Below are 22,384 nucleotides of genomic sequence, written 5' to 3'. Positions count from 1 at the left end.
GCAAAGATCCACGTCTTGTTACCCTATTTTCTTCATGGGGAAAGATGAAACTAAGTGCAAAAAAGCTAGAAAAAATATTTTAAAACTTTTTTTTTTTTTAAACCAAACAAGTTGACCTTGATAGGTTTCTGAAAGATTAATGATCAAATTATTTCACAAACAATTGATTCTGAATCACATTGATCTGAGCTTCCTGTTTAGGTGTATGGTAAGCGGTTCATAGCTCCAAGGTTTGGACCTGCAATAGAAGACCATTTATTCCAATGACAACTAGATAAAATAAAAAATACATACATCATATACAAAGGATCTACATGAGACATCTGTACGCTGTGTTCAGTGGCTTGTCATTCCCAAATTTGTCCCATTTCTACAAATTACAAAGGAAAGTTATTGGACACGAGTGATTTTAAAAAGGCAGGCTTCCAAAGTTCAAGAGCAGAAAGGCAGTAATCGCAGGTTCAAAAGATGAAAAGGGCTCTTTGATCACTTGACATCAGTAGAACAGAGCTCTCCGGTACATGTCCTAGTGCTCAGCTTTCTGGATTCCTACAGCAAGCTTGTCTGTAACCACTGATTCAGGATGCTTTTTTCATATATACATATTTACATTTATATACTTATATATACATATGTATAAAATACATATTTCTTTGCATATATAATATTTGCTTTATTCGTAGTTAAAATGAATTATCAGAAAACACGATTAAAGTCAGTGCAACTCCAAACCAGTCTCAATGTTTCTCAGAGTGCTTTCTGAATTCACCTGTAAGACTTGCAAATATCCTCACCTCAAATTTCTCCTCCTTCACGTCTCACTTCTGCTGTTGTCATGATTCAGCCAGCACCACTGACATCTGATGTTTCAGCACATCCTTTCTGGATTCCTGGAACAATTTAACTCCAGACATCTAGACCAGGTCTTTGTATGCTGGTCACTGCCAGCTCCCATTACAGTCAGCGAGGAGGAACCATGTTCTTCTGGAGATCCATTCCTCTGATTACCTGCCTGTAACTCCTCTGCCATTGCCCTCCACTGACCTTGCAGAGTGCCCAAGGTGACTTAGATCACATGTAAACATCCAAACCGGTGAGATAAATTTCACTGTCTTTGTTAGATCTTTATTAATTCCCTTCTATTAAGGTGCTTGACATTCCATAAACATACTTTTTGACAATTTAACACTTTCAGCTATCATGCTTTTGCATTGCTATTCATAAATAATAGCAAACAATTAAAAAGCTCTCTATAAAAATATACAGTTTTTGGTATGTCTGCTTGTACCAAAACAAGAATAAAATATAGATAAGTTTATTGATAGGTGCAAGTGTTATACATACTGTTGATGAAAAATAGACAACAATACCCTGCGCCCAGGCATTATAACATTTCTCCACATGGAGCAGAACCAAATCTGAAGTGGGCAAAAAAGTGAAAATTTTCAGTGAAAAAAGTTGGTTTTGTTTTGTTGCCTGTTTGTTTTAAATAAATACTCGTCATGCAGATCTTGATGAGATGAAATTCTTATACATATCAAGCCTTTTTAATTAAAAGCTACAAATTACCGAACAAAACTGAACTTGGAAAAGCTTCCAAGAAACAAACCTGCTATAATACAGCACTCAAGTGTTTGTATTTATAAATATATATATATACACACATATACATACAAATAAAAGGACTGTAAGGGATAAAATTTCATTGCTTTGCACAAAGGAGCAGAGTAATCTTTGTGCACTCCAAACATTACCATTTAGTCACCACATTCAACTGCTGTAGCTCCTGCAGGCCCAGATGACATTTTTGTATTCTTAATTACTACTAAAGGGGCTTAATTACTACTAGGAGCTTCTATTTTCCCCTGCAAGAATTAAAACCAAACCTACCTACTACTGTACCTCTAGGACAAGGAAAGAGGAGACTTCGTTTCTTAATAACCCCCACTTTCTCAATATAACTGATACCTATGGGATTTTAAATATATTTCACAAATATTTTGCAAGATCTACTATATCATTTTAATATTTGTTCAAGTTAAGGTCCCTCATTTTAGAAATAATCAAAACACAATTGAGTCTTTTAGAAAATAGAATCAGGCAAAAGGTCCCATATAATAAAGTAAATCTCATTTAGTTGTCCCAGACAGATTTCTTCAAACACTGGAGTCTAAACTTTCATCTGGCACTATATTCTTGTGTGTGTGGTTTTCTCTCATTCTTTGTAACACTTCTTCAGTTTCAGATACCAGTACTGAGTGCAGACAGCTTAATTTCAAGTGTCTGAAGTAACTGCAGTCTGCAGCTGTTTGCTCTTTCTGTCTCTGGAGGGAGACATTGCAGCAACTGTGAAAGCTGGATGTGATCTGAATTAGCTACACAGTGGCCCCAGTTTACAGCCTCACATGCTAGGTAGCCTCAAATCAGTGCAAGTTTCATGTCCTGGAGCATAAACTCAGGACCCCAGGAGTTGCCTCCTGTGTGATTCATCCATCCTAGCTAGACAGAAAAGGGAGAGGCAGGAATTGCTTTAGGAACTTCAGTTTAAGCCATCCAGGTATTGTCTGAGTAAACCACTAGCCTAACAAAGGAAAACATGATGTTACCTTTTCTTTCTTGGTCATGCAGTCTAATCTTTTGTGTCCAACAACCCTCAAATATGACATTTTCCCCCAGACAGTATATAACAATACATTTTATGCTTCTTTATGGCTGACTGGCAGTGAATTGAGCTGTAATGGGAAAGCAAAGTGTTTACACAATAAACCCACAAATCATTTTGTAATCATCAACATGCATATCTGCTGCCAATTAGAAACCTAATTCACTGGAACCGGTTACTCACTATATTGTACAAAGAAAAAAACAAAACACAGTCATTGGACCTTCACGTTCTGATAACAGGGATGTGATAATAGCGGTCATCCTCAGTCAGGAGGGAAATCTCATTCCATTCCCTTCGGTACTCATCTGGATAGTTTACCTGAAATTCTTCAGTATTAAACCTATGCAGTCTGTAAACTCTAATCTTCACTTCAAGTAAGTATCCAAGAAGAAATATTTCAACCTAAAAATAAAACAGGCCTGTAAGACATGTATTTCTAGACCTGGATTATTCTTCATTTCAGTTTTCTAAGTTAAAGCAAATCACCTTGCTTATTTCAAAACAGCAGACAAAGAATTAAGAGGGTCCTTCTGTAACTGAAGTAAGGAAATTAAAAGATTGAGGATATTGTCAGTGTCCCAACCATCTTTCCACTGCTCTTTTGCATGCTAGGGTACTCTGGCTAACACATGCAGTTTTGGAAGCATGTCTTCCACCTTACACAATATATAATCTGCTCCCAAACTCGGCTCACACACCTTACTGGGGAGCAAGAAGGGACTAACATTAGAAGATTGATACACCTTAGAAAATGGGAAGCCTGCCACCTTGTGATCACTTGTTAGCGAAATAAAATGGTGAAAGGAAACGTTTCTTTGTACTTCGTGCATATTACACTTGAGAACTGGCTCTTCATCCACACTACTTGCAAAACCTGCCTTAATCTGGAAAAATGCTTTGGAAAAAACTCACATCCTTGGGCATAGCCAGACAGAGCATAACATCTGTAGCTATATAAAACTGAAGAGGAATTCAACATCTAATGATTGACTTGATAACTGGAACTGATTACGAGAAATAATTTCACCCATTGTAAAGCTCTAAACTATGTGCTCACAGTACTTATTTCTGGCCCAGCAAGAAAGCTGCCAACCCTGTTTTACTTTATTGCATGTTTGTTTGGTTTTTCAATCTCCTTGGGAGATAAATGCCTGTCCACAGTGCACTTCCCTACGTCCCAAAGAAAAAAACAGGCCAATTATCACAGATAATGTACAATATATTCCATCTCTGATGTCTTTAGGTGAATAATTGTGATTTGTTTTTCATTTTTATCATTACCTGGTCTAGGCAACCAGAGTCACCTATGGAGTTCAGATGATTCATCATGAAACTCAAAGGGTCAGACGAAGTATCCCGAGCAAGGAGGCGGCTAAAAAGATGGGGTATGGGTTCTTCCCTGTTCTTTATCTGCTCATAGGCTTCAACAACTTCATAAAGCATGATGAATTTTATGGCCTCATATAGTCTGTGCTCCTTGCTCTCATCAGAAAAGAGGGTGTTACACAAGTTTCCTCTTTCTTCGTGATCTTTAGTACCACTTATTTCAATCCACTAGAAAGCACACAGAAGAACAATAATTACAGGTTCTGCAGTGAGATTTCAAACCTTACTCATTTCATTTTCCATTTATCCAGCTGAACCTATTTTCTACATAGAGCTCCAAGCATCTGTATGCTAATGATAGGCTACGAGAAAGCAAATGCAATTCCCCCATACAAAAGCCACTCGCTGTCACACTAGAAAATCCAGCTGTGACTGTAAGTAAAGAGTCTGTAAGGCATGTAACTACTAAAAGTACCCGAGAAAGTTGTAGAAAATCTGCGTGGGTCCATCAAACACACACTAAACCATAAGCAAAGGTTAGCTTAAGTGATGTCTCCTGGCCTGATTTTAACTTACAGCTTTCAAAATTTAGTTATTTTCCTACAGTATCCTTTATATTAAAGTTATGCTAGCTTAAATTCTTTAGATGCCACACCTAACTCAGAAGCAGATCAGTTAAAATGAATTTATATAAACTGGACATGCCAGCATGCCATTATGAACTATACACATCTGTATGTCTTCAGTGTTCAGCTTCATGAGGTCACGTAGGGCTATGGGTAGGTCTGCTGTTTTCAATGGGTAGGAATTTCTTACAGAATCACAGTATCATCTAGGTTGGAAGAGACCTCCAAGATCACCTAGTCCAACCTCTGACCTCCTTAACTCCGTGTTACTCTAGAGGGGTCAAAAACCAGTGCTCACACCTAGAAAAGGGGTTGGCCAGGAAACTGATAACATTGGACAGGACACCAAATCAGAAAGCTTGAAGCAGCTGCCCTGGGCTTAGCCAACAACTGGGCACTCTGCTGCATCTTGGTCAACTGAGGCAAGTCTGGAGTGAGGAGGCTCAATCTCCTGAGTTCAGGGTGCAAAGCAAACCTCTTGAAAAAGCATGCTGGTGTGTGACTAATATTCCTCAAAAGTCTTCATATATTTCTGGCAGAGCCCACTCTCCCTGCATCTTCAAACCATAGCCACAGCTGAACTGCACCTATAAGCTTTGGACACCAAGAATCATTTACTAAATCCGGTTATTCAAGCTCCATGAAAACACACCAGATTTCTTGTAAATCCTTGTCCTTTCCCTGCTAAATAATGAAGCAAGCAGACAGTTAAATGCAACAGAACCCTAACTCCCAGTGCTGGCTCTTTTCACACCTCTAAATGTACCATAAAAATTGGTTTGTGAAAATAAGTGAAAATTCATCCCACTGGCCAAACTGCATCTTTTTTAACAACAGAACTGGGAGTGAGACCTCACGGTCAGTAACAGCATACTGCATAATAAAGCTGCTCTGCAGCAATTTGTAAACTGTATGGATTTGTTTACCATGCTGATTTGAAATGTTTTTTCTGAACAAGCATCCAGCTAAATGCTTAGTGCTATGGAAATAACACGGACTTACAAAGAACCACAAGAAGATAAAAAAAACAAAAGCCAAAAAACTAATACAAAGAGCAACTAGGACAAATACAAAGAGCAACTAGGACAAGATGGTAACTGCACAAGAACCACGAGACATGTCCCAAGAAGACGGGCAGCTGACACTGCAGGCAAGAGACAAGGACTGGTTCTCAGTTTTAATTCCCTCTTTTTATTTCTGCTTCTATAGCTAAATAAGTCTAGTTAAGATTTTGTTGTTTTAAAATGGTTGGTTACTATCACTGATAGTGTTTAAAACTACACAGTTGTTGCTGTAACTAGGTGCTTTGGCTTACAGAGAGAACTTATAATAGAACTCGATAAATAAAACATTTAATCGAGAGGGGAACAGAGGAAAGTCAAGATAGAGAAGAAAATGCACCATTTGTTTGTTCCATCCAATTTGGGGAGGGAATCTAGCAGGATATCCTATAGCACGTAGTTATTTTTATTGAAATTATGAGGTATTGCATGAACCACTTGATGACAAGGGCAGCTAACCATGCAGTAAAAGCCGTGGATAGGATGGCCTTTCTAACTTGCTGGGAGATCCCAACTACTTAGCTTGCAGAATCCCCCAGAAACTGAATTCCTCTGCAGGAGAAATGGTGGCCTGCCCAGTAGCTGAGCTCTCTGAACCTGGGAAGCAGACTGCCACAGAAATAGGTAGTGAAGATCCCTAATTCAGCCTCAGTCCACTTCTCAGTGCTTTTATGCCTCCCGAGCACCTCCTAAATACTCACATTTGTCTTTAATGTTTCCATGCATTTGCGTAATTTTCCAAAAGCATTGGGACCTGTATATCTTTCTGGACCAAAACTGTACTGCTGAATCCAGTTGCAACCTTGAGAATACAAAAGCTTTTCAGGGAGCTGGAAGAAAAAAAAAAGAACAAGAAAATTAATTAAGTAGAGATCATAACCATAACAAGAAGTAGAACATAAAGTTATATAAACTTGCCTACAGAGATTGCAACACATTTTAGTTTATGATGTGGTTCTACCCTCTGGTTGTACAGCTCAAACAGAAAATAGAAATAGGCTTCAGAACAAATCAAATGTTAAGGAAGTTCCACTTGACTGCCAAGTCCTTATGAAACTTTTAAAACAATGCCAGCCAAAAAAGAAGAAAATATGTTCTCAGCAAAATATATAGCCCACACTCCAGGAAAGCTGGATACATCCAAACTCAGTAAGGTTTCTAGGATTCCAGACACTTTCCAGCTGGCAGATGTGCCCCCACAGGCAGCAGCTATCGATCCCACCTCCCCACTGCTGTCTCTTGACAGAGCTCCTGGAACCCAGTGCAGAGTTCACACTGCTCCAGCAACACGCTGAGCAGCTACACTTGACGCTTTCTTCAGCTGTGCTCCCAAACGAGCTACTGGATTTTACATGGATGTGAATGAGGGAGAGTCAAGTCCTTTAGTGTTAAGGGAGTGACATCTAGCAGAGCAGCAGAAATATTTATCCTACTTTTTTTTTTTTTTTTTTTAAATCTCATGTTCATGCAACTATATTTAGATCAGGGACTTCTTTTCATAGTTCAAAGAATTTGAAAAAGTTCTCTTTAAATTCCAATAATAATTTTCCTCTACTACCACAGCATACATTTCCCTTTTACCATTGAACAAAGCTTCCTTCTGCATTGCAAGGGCCCCAAGATCCTGTTGATTTAGGAACTTAATTTTACCTTTAAGATATCCCTCTCCCTCATCCATGACGGAAAAGGAATGCCTTGGCTGAGTATTTGAAAAAGTACTGCTCTTAGCACGCAATAGTTGTCCTTCTTGACCTGTCGCAGATACTTGATATGACAGTTCCAAAACAATTCATTATATGCCTAAAAAAGACCAACAAGAAATGTAGCAATAAACATTTTAGAACTTGGATCAAACCCATGTTCAACTGGAGCCCAATTCCAAACTATTCGTAAGAGGGAACTAGGGGAAAGAGAGGCTATATTTATAAGTTTTATATACACAAAAGTGGCCTAACATCATCGTTTTTGTAAACACCTTTAAACTGGCACTGCCCCTTAAAAGGGATTCTGCACTGGTGATGACTTAAGGCTAAGGAAGAGTGGCAGCAACCCCAGCCAGTACCACTTCTTGGCTGCGCAGCCTCCCCAACCCTTCCTTTGCACCAGCTGAGATAATTGTAGCCTAACAAATTCTTCCTGCAGGGTTAGCTCCCTGCTGCTTCGTCAGGTTCAGGTGGTTCAGAGAAGGATCGGATGAATGCCAGGGCCAGCACAAGAGGTGCACCGGGAGCACATGCTAGGAGCAGGTGTCAGCAGGGAGTCAGGCCTCTCCTTAGGTCCTTTTTAACGAGCTTCCTCATTTTTATGCAGTTTCCCTTTCTGAAGAAGGATGCAGCTGTAAGGACTGTAAGACTTGTTGGTCTTGTAAGGATTTTAAGGCAGATCCTATGCACTACTCAGGTCCAAGGCAAGGGTTGCTTCCCTTTCCTAAAGCTTCCTGAAAAACTGTCCCATGAAACAGTCGCTGGCAGCACCTTGAAGCTGAACCCCCTAGCTCTTGCCCAGGGCAGATATTCAGTATATCTCCTAACTACTGCATCTCCTGCCCCCTCTGCCTCTCTGATCTCTCTCAGCACAACTCCTTTTGTGTTCTCACCATCGTTAGATAATCAGAAATACAGCCCGGTGCCGTATTTGTGCTGAGCTGGTCTGGAATACCACAACACGAGGATGCAAGGATACAGCGTCCCAGTTAGCTGATTAACTAGGATTTGACACTAAACTTTAACAGCTTTACCACTACTCCACCACCCAGACAGCTACTTCAGCTAGAAGTGGTATGAGAAAAGTATAGCTCCAGCCCACAGTCTCCAAGCCTCCCTTGGCCACTGACACTTATCATAGTTGAAACAGCGAGCCACAAAATAGATATCTGCTCCTCTTTGCTCCTGGAGCCCCAGCCCCATCACAAATGAGGGTACTGGAGGACTGCTGCAACTGCAAGCACCTGCCAGGGCCCTTCAGAGTGCACCACGGCTCCTGGCGTGCCCCCTGCCACATTGCCTCCACCACAGGCCACCAAGATGCAGCTGCCAGCAGCCCTTTGCATGTGTGATACCTGGTGTCTTCTGTGAGCAATGCAGCTGCTGTTTCTGCCTATGGGGGTGTAAGCACACATACAACACAACCTTGTCACCTTGGCTCATAATTAAGAAGAAAACCTACTAAGCTGTGAGAAACGCCAGCTAAAATGATGCAAGGTAAGAGAAATAAAAACCCAAGGAGAAGAATAATGATTAAGAAGAATGCAGCTGGCGTCTCGGATGCAGGAGGCGCTGCCTAAGGCCAAGTTATTTGGGCTGCAGTGCCTGGGATCATATTTTCGTGCTGTTGTAATGGGAGCTCACCCCAAGCACTTACAGCCGCTGCTTGGGTGGCTGGTATCGTGGGGAAGAATTTGGAGATGTAAAACTAAAATCTGATCTGGATTGCGATCTGTTCTACTGCAGTCTTTACTTGGACTCATGCTAATGTTATCCATCTTTCTTTTCACTTAAAAAAGTGCTGCAGCAAGCTCTGGTAGTTGCAGCAGCTGCTTGTTCCGCAACTGCTCTTCTTTTCTCAGGTACCTCTCCCTCATCCGCACACAGAGATAAAATTTAAACTCTTACCTCCCTCATATGTTTGGCCTGCTTGGTTTCTCCCTTCCATTCTCTTGCACTATAGCCAAGTAGATCAACTTCTGCCAACACACTGCGATTCTCTAAATCAAGATTAAGTCAGGGATTAGTTACCTTCTCTTGTTCTGCTTTTAAGGGGCAGGGGGATTCATGAGCAGAGAATGACAACAAAAAGATTACTTATGAGTTTTCTTTGAAGGTAGTCGCTCCACCTGAAATCCAAATGAGAAAACAGGTATCAGAAAGGAGTTGTCCAAGGAAAATACTGAAACAAGCAACAGCACTGAAAATCAGCAGTCTGTGTAATAAAAACCTACCGTTTCAATAGCTGTGCTAAAAAGCCATACAGCCTTCTGCAATACCAAAAAACAGTGACGAGGAAAGACATGCTTAGCATCAGCTGTATTTTCACTTTTTGCCACATGAGACACAAGGATTGCTTGGTAGCTCTTGTCCAGGACTGCACCTCATGCCTTCCTACAACAGTGATAAAGAGAGAAAGAGAGAAAAAATAAGATCTTTTTACTGCTTAACAATACTTGTTTCTATTATTATTTTTTTTTAATTTCAAAAGGAAAAATCATCCAAGCACCGTATCATTTCAAATGAAAGCTGAAATGCCAGAGGCACAATACGTTTAGTAACTTACTTGGTTTTTCAAGTCTATAGGTTTTGGGGTGCACACCATTCATGCTTCCAAGATTTCCTCCACACAACAAGGGCTAGATATATAGCCAAAATAGAGTGGAAGGCTTCACAAGAAGACCAATACCAAAGCAACTGTTCAATGACAACAACAAAAAAAATTGTTTCAGGACGTGCTAGACCAGAGTCTTGTGCTGTCGTAACTTTGCCATTAAGTCAAGATTTTAACGACCACAGGTTCCTGGGAGTTGTAGTCTGCAAATGTGCCGTATCAGGCAATGCGTTAGCTGACTAAGCATCCTATGAATGCCACAGGAATTAAAGGAGCGTTCCTGGCTCAATTTGGGTAAGTTTAGGAGCAATTTAAAACTCAGGAGAAAGCTCCTCCCCAGGGATTTGGTAGAAAGCTCAGGAGATGATCATAAAGAGGGATCAATCACACTGTTCTTCACTGACATAAGCCAGGACAAGTTGCTGCTGATCTCCTGGTATTATTGGGAGGGTTAAACAAGGGTTGGGTACTCTTCTGTTAATCAAAAACCCTAGAATTGAGAGAGGGTAGGGAGGCTGAGGAGCTGACAAATGCAGTGTCTGCTCCCTAAGTGAGAAATGTATTCTCTGGCTGAAATCTGAGCATAGGAAATTCCCAGATTTTATGACCAACAGCTGCTGTTAGTAACTTCTTCACTGCTTTTGTACAAAATTTTAAGAAAACTTTTTTTTTTTTTTTTAAGGCATCTCCAGAGAAGGCTGCAAAGATTATTCTCTAGAGAGTTCCTGAAGGGAATAATTCATTCAGCATAGTTTTATGTCAGTTGAACTCCTGCCCCTCCTGGCTGTAACAGGAAATTTAAGAGGGGCTTAAGTTTTCCAAGGAGCTTAAGCCCATGCACCGCCGACAGATATCCAGTCACAGAGTTACAGATGAAGTCAAGCCTTGGCGCTGAGATCAACAGCCACAAGTACAGTTTTATGAGCACTGCAGCGTGTAGTCGGAGCACGGCTGACATTTGGCCTTTCCCAATATTCATAAGCTTTAAGAAACTTTATTTTTAAGAAACTTTATTACAGGATGTCATACGCACGCTGTCTGGATGCAAGACCCATAACTAGTGTCTACCTTGAACAAGAGGCAGGTCAAGAGCTGTAAATGTAAAGGTGTTCATAAAGAGGTAATGGGAAAAAAATTTTGGCCACCAGTACAAATTTACACAAAACCCGTACTGCTGCAAACACCATTTATACAAGACAGACCCCTTATCTACTACTCACGTGCTGCACTAACAAGTGCTTAGCTGGCACAGCCTGTACACGCCGAGGGGGAAAAGTGCAGACACAAACCATGCACACAACCGAAAAGACCAAAAATCCAAAGCTGTAGGAAGTGTTTATGACTGGTCCCAAGTAACAGACAGCAAAACATCAGCTGCATGGGTCAGAAATGTCACAGCTCATGGAAACACTGGGATACTCCCACTTTGAGCACACACTGCTGATGGAAACCAAGAGATGCCTTCTTAATAAGCACCCAAACTGCTACCAAGAGAACAAAAACAGAACTCGTAGAAGACAACGCTCCCAGCAGGATCATGTCACAGCAATATATTCTCTCTGCTTCTTTAGGATAGAAGTTTCAGCATTGAAAAACCTCATTCAGCCATAAATACCTGAACCTCTTGCTGACTGAAACCTTAAAAGCTTACAGATGTTATTGGGTCCACACAGTCAACCAGAACTTGTGAACAGCAACTTCAACATACGGTACCTAAAGGAAGATGCAGCAGCCTTTCATTTCAGTATCTAAAATGAGTGTATGCTCCCTCTTTTGATTTTGAACAAGCTGGTACCATAAAAAGTGGAACCGGTTTGTGTGTTCAGCTGACACGCTCTGCTTCATTGGGTACTAGAGATGTATGTGAACAACCCACTAGCATGTAAAAATTCTTCCTCACCTTCCTTTACAGGAAAAAAAGATGAGAGAAGTGCATCCGCATGAGCTCTTACATTAAAACAAGCAAGCTAAGCTTTGGATGGCATTAAACCTGCAAAAAGAACCAACCTGTTGTTGGGAGTCCAACAAAACCCCTTTCGAGGCACAGGGTTAGCAAGTGCAAGAGCCACTGTTATCCAAGGAGACAGCTTCCCATTACAAAAAGCCCAATAGGAGATGGGAAAATCTGCAGACAAGTGATTTGGAGTGTTTTCACTACACTTTTATTACAGCACACCCTGGTCCTCATAAACTTTCCCTCCTGTCATGGGAAAGCTGCTGTTCAAACAGCACTTGGTGATTCAGTTACCACTTTCAGTGAACACGTCACACTTTGAAATTTAATTACTTTTTTTTATTATTCAAGTGACATCTAGAAGTGTCAGCTGGATCACAACGTGCTGCAGACAAAAATACATCACGAACAAGACACGGACTAACAAAGAGAGCAATTTAAAGTAGATCTTTCCTCCCCCTCCCAAACTCTTCAGAAAACGAAGCGCAATTACATTAATAACATGCTGGGGAGGGGCAGGAAAATAAACCCACGGATCTTTCAACCCAGTCCGTTCCCTAGGATATGGATGCAATTCCTGCTCTCTCTCTCTGCAGACAGCTACAGCCTGGCTGCTCTGCAACACGACATCTCTTTGGAGGCTGAACTCTGCTCCCACGCGGGACAGCAGAGCCCCAGGACATCTCCCAGAGCTCCAAGGAGAAACTGGGATGAACAGAGGCTGAACAGCGCCGGAGCAGGAGCTGATAGCAGTGTTTGTCTTACCAAGTACGTAACGCGCCGTGTTTTCTTTTCGTGCCACATCATCAACTTCCTGCTAGTGCCAAACCTGCGGGTTTTACCCTGCCGAAGTCAGCAGGAGAGACACACAGAAGAAAAAACGCCAGAAAAATGGCGAGTAAGAGACATCTGCAGCATCTGCTCCTGCTGCCCACCCATACCACCCTCCTTTTCACTCCTCTCCTGGATCCAGTGCTAGAAAGAGAGCCTGGGATTCCTTAACCCTACGCTAAAAAGTGCAGAACTCATCAGACCCTCTTCCAGCTTTCCTGAACCTCGAGCTGAGGAATTTCTTAAATACCTCAAGTAACAGAAGCAAGTCTTGACACCAGGAGGTCCAGGTTTGCCTGCACTCCTGTGCTGCAGAGCTGTCTTTGTGGCACGTTCTGTTTTCCCAAACTATGTAGCACAAGTACCAGGGTATGGCGTAAAACTTGCTAACTCCCTCTTTTATGGGAACAAGGTCCCACCGATCCTTATAAAACAGCCGTCCTTTGAGTGGCACACGGATCCGCACATGCACCTCAACCCTTTGAGCCAGAAGAGACAAAAAGCTATTAATTATACGTATTTAATAGCTATGATGGATTACATCCTGTAACAGCTGAAGAGCAAGAAGCACGCCTTTCTAAGCGGTGCCGAGTGACTACTTTGATTTCCCAGTTTATCATCAGCACCGCACCATAAATAAATAAATAAGAGAAACTACCAAGCCCAGCACAGATCGAACATGTGGTATTCAATAACCACCTCATTCGGAAACCCTTCCTTTACCAAGCAAAGCAAGGTCAACCCGCTGAGCAAACTTTCTTCGGCTGTTCTCATGCAACGACTGGAGATTAGGATCTCTGCTCGGGATAAGAAGGGAAGGAACCATTTACAGGCAAAGACAGGAATCGTCAGCGACTTACCAGAAGTTAAACCGTGTCTACTGACCGCATCTCAACTTCTACCCAGCAAAATTAAACAAAACCCCAGCCCCAAGCTGTTACCAGAATCATGCAATTACCTAGAAAACCGAATTGTTTCTGTAGCACCGAGGCCCATCACCGGCAAGGGAGCCTCTATTTACACAGCTGGTCCGTGTAGGAGTCTCAGATGTCCTCTCAGCCCTCGTCCCCAAAGGTCTTTCAGGAAAAAGGCAGGCAGCCTCGTTTGGCTTCCCTGGTCTTTAAGAGGAGCTGGGCTGTTGCTGTTAATGTTCCCAGCCCCCTCTGACAGCCGCCTACTCCCGCTCTGCAGCAGCAGGCACGAGGAGCTCCCACCAGCGGCGTGATGATCTGAAGCACAACCCATTGTAGTTACCTTCCCAGAACCAACCTCAGCTACACAGTCAAGGTATTAATGCGTGCCTCAGCCCACACACACCACTTCTTCTCTACAGATTCCTGCAAGAACTAAAGGAAAGGTCAGTGCGTGATCTCCTGGATAACTCAGTTTCCTTTTCTTAAGGCACAGGGTGCCAGCCGGGACCTTCAGACGAACCAAGCTCAACACCACTTCCATCTACGTAAGAAAAAAACAACACATGAGAGAAGCCGTCAGAGATTTTACAGTCCAGAGCAATATGCAAAAAGCTTTTACACCATAAAAAAACCCGAACTATTTCTTAAAATCTCTTTTTCTTAACCATGATTTAAAAATAAATAAAATCAACTTCCTTTTAAAGAAGGAGCCTCTGAATTTTCTGCTGTGCTGAGTCCTCCTTTTTTTTTTTTTTTCTCTCTCTCTCCCTCCTGTGGAAAAACATCTGTCCTCATTCAGAAACGCGATTTAGTGCCTATAAACTTCAGGCCGAACTGACGTAAAAGCTCTAAACCCATTCTTTCAAGGAAGCCCACTCCAAGGGTGCTTATTCTGCCTGCTGTTGGGCTGCACGTTGAGTCATCCCTAAAGCCACTCACATTTGTTTCTGTTTTATCTATTTGCAGACACAACTCCTCAAAATGGGTTCTCTAATGCTTTTTTTTTTTTCCCTGTGCTCAGCCCAAACGGACAGAGCAAAGTAAATAGTTTCCTCCTGCATGTCTCCTTGCGCTTAAGTTTCGCTAATAGGCCGGAGTCATATGAATGCCTTGGGTTCTTCTGTTGATTTGTCTAGAGAGCTGAAGCCTCTGTCTGGAAAAAAAGCTGAAGTCTTACGTTAGCAATAAGAACAGGGTAGCACCATGACAAACACCACCAACAAAAAAATGAACTGGTCTGAGCCTGTTCACCCCCTGAGCACCATCAGGAACAGCTGCTTGCTCTTACAGGCAGTGCATCCATTTGACATCAGGGGCTTGTTAATATCCTGCTCCAAAAACCAGCCCCTTTGATCAGGTTGCATCCATGCAGCTCGTCAGTCCCATCAGCATCCCTGTGACTCCAAAAGCCTACCAAACTGCACGTAACGAGGTGCTACGCAGAGCCGTGTGTTTTTCGTAAGGATTACAAAGCAACATCTCCTGGCGGCAGGTCAGATCACCATCCCCGTGCTTTCCCAGGAGGTGTGTGCAGAGGTTATCCCAGCACCACCATCTGTCTGCCTGGGAGTTCGGCTCGCCTCTCTCCCCGTTCCCAAGATGGATTAAAAACAGAAGAGAAAAGCAACAGAAAGCAAAACACCAGTCGTCACTTTGAATACAAGTGACTGGGATTGGTCTTGCATCTCCGTCCTCCTCTCAACATCCAACCTGATGAAAGCCACAGCTCCAGCTTTCTTCTGCAGAGCCCATGCTGTTGGTGTTTGCAGCAGCACCTGGCAGCTAGGTTGGGAGCTCCACGTGAAGCACAGAGGATGCAGCCCTGTAAAAATACACTCGGGTGTCACCCTCACATATCGAGCTCTTTTCGAGGGGGTGGCACTTGGCAAAGGCACGACTTCTTCTCGCTTGGAAACTGAGGAAACGATACACAGAATTTCAGGCCATTTTCCAACCTTGGAGCGTGGCAGCGCCGTGTTTAGAAGATCTCCAGTGATGTGAAAGCGCCTATTTTTAAAACCTCACCCTTTGGCAGGCATGCCACAGCTCAGATTCGTGCACAGGAAGTGATACGAAGCGAAACCAGAACTGCAGGGCGCTGAGGAAGCCAGCAGGTCGCTCCAGCGCAAACACAGCAGGGACACGCAGCGCTCCGGGCTGCGCTCAGAACAACACCGGGAGAAGCTGGGGGGACATCCCTGTCACACAGCCCTAAGGGAAGCATCCAAGTCTGCAGAACGACAGGTGACTGAGTTCAATAAGACACACAGCTTCTCTGGTCAGCCTGATAAATGTTAGCCAAAAGCAGTCTCTGGGCAGCACAAGCAGCCTTGTCAGCCACACGGTGCAAGTGGCAGCTGCCCTTGCTGGTGGCACGGGGACAGGAGCTCGGGACACCCCTCCTCGCCTTGTCGGGAGCGTCCAGCACAAGCCATAGGGAAACCCCGAATGCTGGGCTCTGGATCCTGAGGCTGCCAGAACTAGACAGCATTGTCCTCAGCAGTGAAAAATGAGGAAGAAACCATAATGACAGAACAAGGCTACAAAGAAACTAGAAGTTGCTGAGAGAAAGTTTTTCAGAAAATTCAGGAAGTGCTCTCCTGCTGCTCTGGAGTACTGGGCAGTGTTTGCCCTTGCCGGATCCTTCTCGAGACAAGGACAGCAGCACCCCTGTCCCCACCTTTTCTCACACCGGGATGAAATCCCGACTTACTGCAGGTTTAGCTGACAGCTGACCCAGCCGTGAGTTACACCGTTCCTTGGAAAACAACCTCCCCTCACACCAAGCCACGCAACGCACAGACTAAACTCTGTCTAGCACCTCGGTACTGGCACGAGATCCCTAGCCACAAACAACCCCTCTTATGTCGCTGAGCCTGGTACACGCAAGTCCTGGGCTTTCCATCGGGAAACAATTATGTTTTAGCTAACGAGCAGCTCTCTCTCTGCAATTTTGGAAGGCGGCATGATGCAGTGTCTGCTCTCTGGTGTCCCAGCCACGCACCCAGCTCTGCCGTGCCGGGAATCCCAGCACCAGGGCACATGGGCCAAGTCCCCTGTTCCTCTGCCAGGCTCCTGACACGAAAGCTGCATCGGCCTGGGAGTGCAGGCAGGATGCTGCTGCACGTCTGCTGTGCTCCCAGAAATTCCCTCGCAGAAAAAAATGGATCCTTAAATGATGCAGGGTTAAACACCAGACAGCAACTCTGACGAGCATTTGACTTTAAGGAGCACTACAACTCTTTTAGAAGTCAGAATGGCTGAATAAAAACACAAATATAATAGGACTAACGGGGCCCCATGGTAATTTTAAAGAGTTTCCCAGCTTAAACTAAAAGGAACCTAAGAAGCTCCTTAAGACGAACTTTATGCTACCTAAATCACACTCACAAACTCAGTTATGTGGGTGTAATGACAGCAGCAAATCTGCACAACCTTTTGATACCAGAGCACTGGTTATTCCCTCGTGTTTTCACAACAGCTGAATTACAGCCATCCCCCTCTGCCCTAGCGTGATCTGGCACTGTGACTCCCACGGCTCAGCTGTGTGGGGCCAGGAAGCACGGGAGGGAGGTGTTTCTCAAATCTCTAACTCATTTGCCTGGGTAATCACGCAAGGTCAATCATTTTCAGACATTAAGCTCTGGGAAAATTGCAGGCTTTACCGAAAAAAACTGTTAATGTTTGTTATTATAGCCTCAGTAGATAGGAGCTGAGGATTTAACCTGGAAGCGGTATCTAAGAAACGGGGTGGACAGAAAGTCCTGATCCTGAGAGGGAAAGCCACACCACCTGGTCAGGCAGCTTGGTCCAAAAAGTAAAACAACATGACAAAACGTATATCCCAACAGGAAAAAACAGAACTATGAAAAAAAAAATAAATATATATATATATATATATTTTAGAAGGTCAAACCTGAAAAGCACCTGTAATTTATATGCTGACCAGCATCTTGCTGCTTTTACCCTTGAAAAACAGTTCTAACACTTCACCCTTTATGTGAATTTATGTGATGCTTAAGCAACACTGTTAGTAGATCGTATAAATATGCAAACCAGCAGCTTTTCCTCATGGTGTCCCCTTTGATTCCTTACTAAGCTACGTGCCCAGCAGTAACAGCATGCAAGAACAAACTTGAGTGACGAGCCAACAGTTTCGTGAGTGTTAAAACCGAAGCGAATCGTTCTTTCCTGTGTCACACGCTTTTTACCTCTTTTGTTTCATCACTTGCAGAAACTGGAGCGGGTCAGAGGACGGAAGTGGGGATAACCGTGCTGCCACACGTTAGTTAGCAACAGGGCACTTGGCACCACGAAAGAGTAAAACTCACCCACTCAGTGCCCCCGAAAGCCGCTTCTTTCTCCACTTCAGAAAATGGAGGTGTAATAATTAAGTCCGCGGGGCTCCTTCAGGGAACAGATGGCTGGATCCTGTGGAAGGCGGCACAAAGCGAGGGCTGAAGCGGTACCCAGGAGGCTGAAAGGTGTCCCGGCACCTGCCGCCCACGGCATCACTCGACGGGGCTCCAGAGGACGCGGTGCCGAGAGCCACACGCCACGGGTCCGAAGGGCTGCATGCATCTTCCCACATGCTCCTTTCTGATCCCCTTTTCCCCAAACCCTCACCTGCCTGATGGGCACAGAAGCCAGCGGGCAGCGTTTGGGTTCAGATCCGGCACAGCAAAACCCAGACAAATGAGAAGAGCAAGAGCCAAATGCATGAAACCCGCAGGAGCCCACGGGTGCACCCATCACGGAGCGACACATACCGTCACAGCAGAGCCACCACAAGCCACACACACCTCGCAGGGACTCCCACGGGGTCCCCAAAACACACAGCCCCCACACAAGCAGACCCACTCCCACAGGCGGCGCTCCCTCAGGAGACCTGTCCCTGCCCCACAGCCACCTCCCCGCAGCGCTCCCGATCATCCCACTTTTCGCCTGAAAAACGGCCTCGCGGGAACCAAAACCACAACGACAATAATAAATAATAATGAAATAAGGAGAAGGAACCGCGCAATCCCCCCCACACAGGCCTCACCGCTCCCTGCCAGCGCCCGGAGCCCGGCTGGAGGCCGGCGGGTGGAGGCCATGGGGCGGTGGCCATGGGGCGGAGGCGGCACCGCCCCGGGCGGGCAGGGGGCGGGACGGGGGCGGGGGGACGTGGCCGGGTCCCCCCCTTCTCTGTCCCCCCCAAACTTGTGGGGTGGTTGTTTGGTGTTTTCTGTCAGCAACAGGACCCCCCCAAGGGAGGCCAAGTTCTGCCTGAGGTCAAACCATGATGTGTAAAGGCAGCTTGGTGACCTCAGAGTCATTTTGTGCTTTGTTTTTTTTTGCTTTTTTTTTTTTTTTTTCTACCATTAAAAATTCGTTTCCTCACTAATTCATTCATTAAGCAGGGTGGAGCGCCTTCGTCCCGAAAGAGCTTCCCTGCCAGATCCCTTCCCCTGCAGCAGTGCCTGGGCTGCAGCCCGCCCCATCCCCGGCTTGGGGTATTTGCATAGAGCAGAGCTATTCCTTTTCTGGTTACACATTAAAAAGCAGTTTTCTTTCATCTCCCCCGGGAACTTTGCAGGAGAAACAGAAGGGAATTGTAATGGGCTGAGCCAGTGACGCAGGCTTAAATCTTTCACAGAGTTATTAGCAGCTCGCTGCGGCCCGGGGCTGGGACAAGCTCACAGGGCTGCCTTCAGGAGCTTAGCGGGGCTGGGGACAAACCTGTCAAGTGCAAGCTCACAGAAAGCCACGAGAAGGATCACACAAGCAGAAGAAAATCTAAGTTTTAAAAGAAAAATAAAACAACAACAAAAAAATATGAACAGACAGTAAGTACTTGATTTCAAAGACACAAACCTGCCACTTGCACAGCACTCTGTGCTGCTCCATAGAAAAATCCTTCTCAGAAATAATAACAGTAAAATAATAAAAATAAAATAAAATAAAATAAAATAAAATATTCCTGAATGCCACCTCGGCACCCACAGGCTTCAGTCTCCCCCTCTGGCTCCAGCTCCAGGCGCTGCTCCCCCCCACGCTCAGCAGGCCGGTTTCAGTGCCGCTTCATGGTTTTGTGCTCCATCCAGGCCCAAATTTGTCCTCTTTCTGCCCATTCTGACTCGTGTTAGTGTCTTGGGATTTAATAGATGGCTTCCATGCGCAGCTGGGCGTGATAGTTAATGTTTATCTGGCTGCTGACTCACTGGGGAAGCGAGGTGAAACACACCTAGTGCTAAAGCTGCGGACCAAGGCCTGTGTCAGTGAGCCCTTCCCAGCTCCTCTCTGCCCTCCCCTCAGGGCATCTGTTCACCACGTCGGTGCAATCTGCAGAACAGCCTATGTCTCTCTGTGCTGCTACAAGGGCTCAGAAAGCTTGTGAACTTCCCCAAAACACCCTGGAGACCCATGCAGGGAGCTAGAGAAGGCCCCATTTAGAAAGTGTGCTCGAGTTTTTTCTGCAGAAGTAACGCCTCCCTGCGGAGCAGGCAGCAGCTCCATGGGGACAACGGGGAAGCTCCAGGAGCTCAAACTGAAAAGCTGAAAGCAGCCTGAGCCTGAGTCTCATCCTCCAACCTTTCTGCTTATGGCCCTTTGCACATATTCATGATGCTCAGGCACGGCTACGTGCCAGTGGCAAACCTCTACTGCTTCAGGATATTTATGATATTTCCTGCTTTTAGGGGAGTGTTATAAACTTGCCCATAACACGAACCTCACCTTGGTGCGTTTCTCCAGGTGATGGCATCTGCAAGCTGCAGCATGACTTGTGTTGACCTCCCTCTGCTTGTACCCACGTGGGACTCCAGAGCAAGCACAGCAAAAGCTTATACTGGAAGCCGCACTGAGGGAGTATGAAGACATTTTAGCTGTCTCTGCTTAAACTGACAAATCATCAGCAGAAGAAACTGCATATTCTGGTTCCTGTCTACAGATGAGTGGCAGGATTATAACCACAGCCCAAAGAACCTGAACAATTCAAAAAGAGTGCTGAAAATATTCACTGAGACAAAGGCAACGGTATCCAGCTCAGTAAAAGTGAAAAATCTAGGTACAGAGCTGATGAGAGCTTCAGCCTTCAGTTTTTCAAGTCCATTATTAACAGTCAGGAACAATTTCCCTGTATATTATAATTTACTACTACTACTCAGGTAGGTATAGTCCAACACAAAGGTAAAGGTAGCGCCCATGCAGCTATGATCTCCATCACAAAGGCTTCCTATGGTTGATCAGCAGCTTGGTGAGATGCCAAAATTAGAGGCACAGCTCAATGAACTTACCAACTGTTCTCTTCGAGTGGTTAATTCTGCTTCTTTTTTCTTGCTCAGCAAACTGGTCTCTGTTTTTGCTTGCAATCCTGTCATGTCGCCTCTGCATCTTCTCTCCGGAGTATCCTCCCAGCTGGGTTTCTCTCCCCAGCTTCTCGTGCTGGGGACAAAATGAGGCTTTACAGGCTGAGCTCGTCTTTACAGATCAACAAACGGTGAAAGGATCTGACTTCCTGTTTCATTTCCGTTCAAGTTTTCAAAGTCACCCAGGCTGTGTATGCTTCTCTATATCCAAGCCACAAGAAGAAAAAAAAAAAATTAAAAATCAAGCATAACTCAGCTATTTGTAAAGGTCAAGCTGTTACCTCTCTGTGCATCTTCCAAGTTGTCTGAGTGTTGGAGTGAACCTCAAACGGTGATGAACCACCCATGCATGGGCTGTATCTCAGTAGTAATCTTCAGAGAGTCTGTCTCGGTGCTGCCTCTTCCTTTCAACTCCTAGGTCATGTTTGATTACTACGTCTTTAACATACGCAGTCAAGGTACTTCTGTAGAAACACCGGGACTGTGAAGAGGTGCTCCACACAACCAACCCATCTCCCTTAAGATAGAGACCATGGGTAAAAGGTGGGGACCATGGATAAAAGTAAAGTTTACACAGATGATACGATTAATTCACACCATAGATACGGGGTTTTTAATAAGAGTAAGAAAAGAGTCCTTTGAGAGATTCTTTCCTATCCCCTTCTCACTTGTTTTAAGGTAAATGAGGCCAGTGGTTTCTCAACAGCCAAAGGCTACTAATTCTTTCTTAATTACACTGTAATTAAGTAATGTAGGAAGATATATTGCAATGCCGCAGCCTACAAGTTCACTAAATCCAGTCTTCTGCTCTGAAAATGCCCACAAGTTCCTATTTCAGACATGGAAGCAACCATTTGCTTTGCCAGATTGGTCGCCTGTTGGCTGTTGCACCACATTGCAGATGGATTTAAAAAAAAATGCTGGAATGTGTATGGTTACTGACTCACATTTTCCCTGTCACGGGAATGTTGATTTCCCTGCCTACATTTTTATTTTTTTTATTATGCTATTTTTGTTAAGTTAATTTTGAAAATGTGCCTCCATTAACATCCTTGGATCAGGAGCATTTGCTTAAAACAATAATGGATATTTGAGAAAGTGCAGTTGGGAAAGTGGGTTGTATATCTGTATGATATGCCCATATTTGTATGGATATAGGCAAGTATTTTATGGAAGGTGTTTTTTTTTTTGTTTTGTTTTTGTTTTTTGCTGTGTCCACCTTCCTAATTCGTTTTGCCTGGTAGGTTGTTTTGCCCCTGCCAGAAACAGTTGTGGATGGTTAGCACTGCTTACTCAGTCTCTTTTCTTCAATTTCCACATCCTTTATCCCATATAATGTAC

General features: G+C 44.2%; 1 protein-coding gene across 6 annotated transcripts; it reads right to left on the bottom strand.

The window, feature by feature from the left end:
* Positions 1–1,099: 1,099 nt before the first annotated feature.
* On the bottom strand, positions 1,100–21,198 carry OTULINL (OTU deubiquitinase with linear linkage specificity like). Of its 6 annotated transcripts, none has more exons than XM_027451716.3 (10): positions 18,739–18,873; positions 18,026–18,125; positions 9,948–10,078; positions 9,616–9,775; positions 9,479–9,510; positions 9,290–9,381; positions 7,329–7,478; positions 6,380–6,508; positions 3,947–4,219; positions 1,100–3,067 (listed from the first exon to the last, which is right to left on the bottom strand). In XM_027451716.3, the coding sequence occupies exons 3-10, from the start codon at positions 9,988–9,990 to the stop codon at positions 2,888–2,890; spliced, it is 1,059 nt and encodes a 352-aa protein (XP_027307517.1). In that variant the 5' UTR covers positions 9,991–10,078; positions 18,026–18,125; positions 18,739–18,873; the 3' UTR covers positions 1,100–2,887. The 6 variants fall into 6 exon arrangements, with proteins under 6 accessions (XP_027307517.1, XP_012958268.2, XP_012958267.2 ...); XM_013102814.5 differs by lacking the exon at positions 18,739–18,873 and adding an exon at positions 18,321–18,683; XM_013102813.5 differs by lacking the exons at positions 9,948–10,078; positions 18,026–18,125; positions 18,739–18,873 and adding exons at positions 20,412–20,535; positions 20,972–21,194.
* Between the last annotated feature and the right edge of the window lie 1,186 nt (positions 21,199–22,384).

The sequence above is a fragment of the Anas platyrhynchos genome, chromosome 2 (genome assembly GCF_047663525.1).
Source record: "Anas platyrhynchos isolate ZD024472 breed Pekin duck chromosome 2, IASCAAS_PekinDuck_T2T, whole genome shotgun sequence".
In the NCBI taxonomy this organism is placed as follows: Eukaryota; Metazoa; Chordata; class Aves; order Anseriformes; family Anatidae; genus Anas; species Anas platyrhynchos.
The sequence above is the reverse complement of the archived record's forward strand: the minus strand, read 5'-3'. Positions and strand labels throughout refer to the sequence as shown.

Bases quoted from the DNA above. Each gene is read 5' to 3' on its own strand.
- OTULINL (XM_013102813.5), bottom strand. From the start codon at position 21,055: ATGACAGGATTGCAAGCAAAAACAGAGACCAGTTTGCTGAGCAAGAAA. The intron at 6,509-7,328 runs GTAAAATTAAGT...TTTTTCTTCCAG, and splicing joins GGGAGAGGGATATCTTAAAG to CTCCCTGAAAAGCTTTTGTA. The intron at 4,220-6,379 runs GTGAGTATTTAG...TGTGCTTTCTAG, and splicing joins TGGAAACATTAAAGACAAAT to TGGATTGAAATAAGTGGTAC.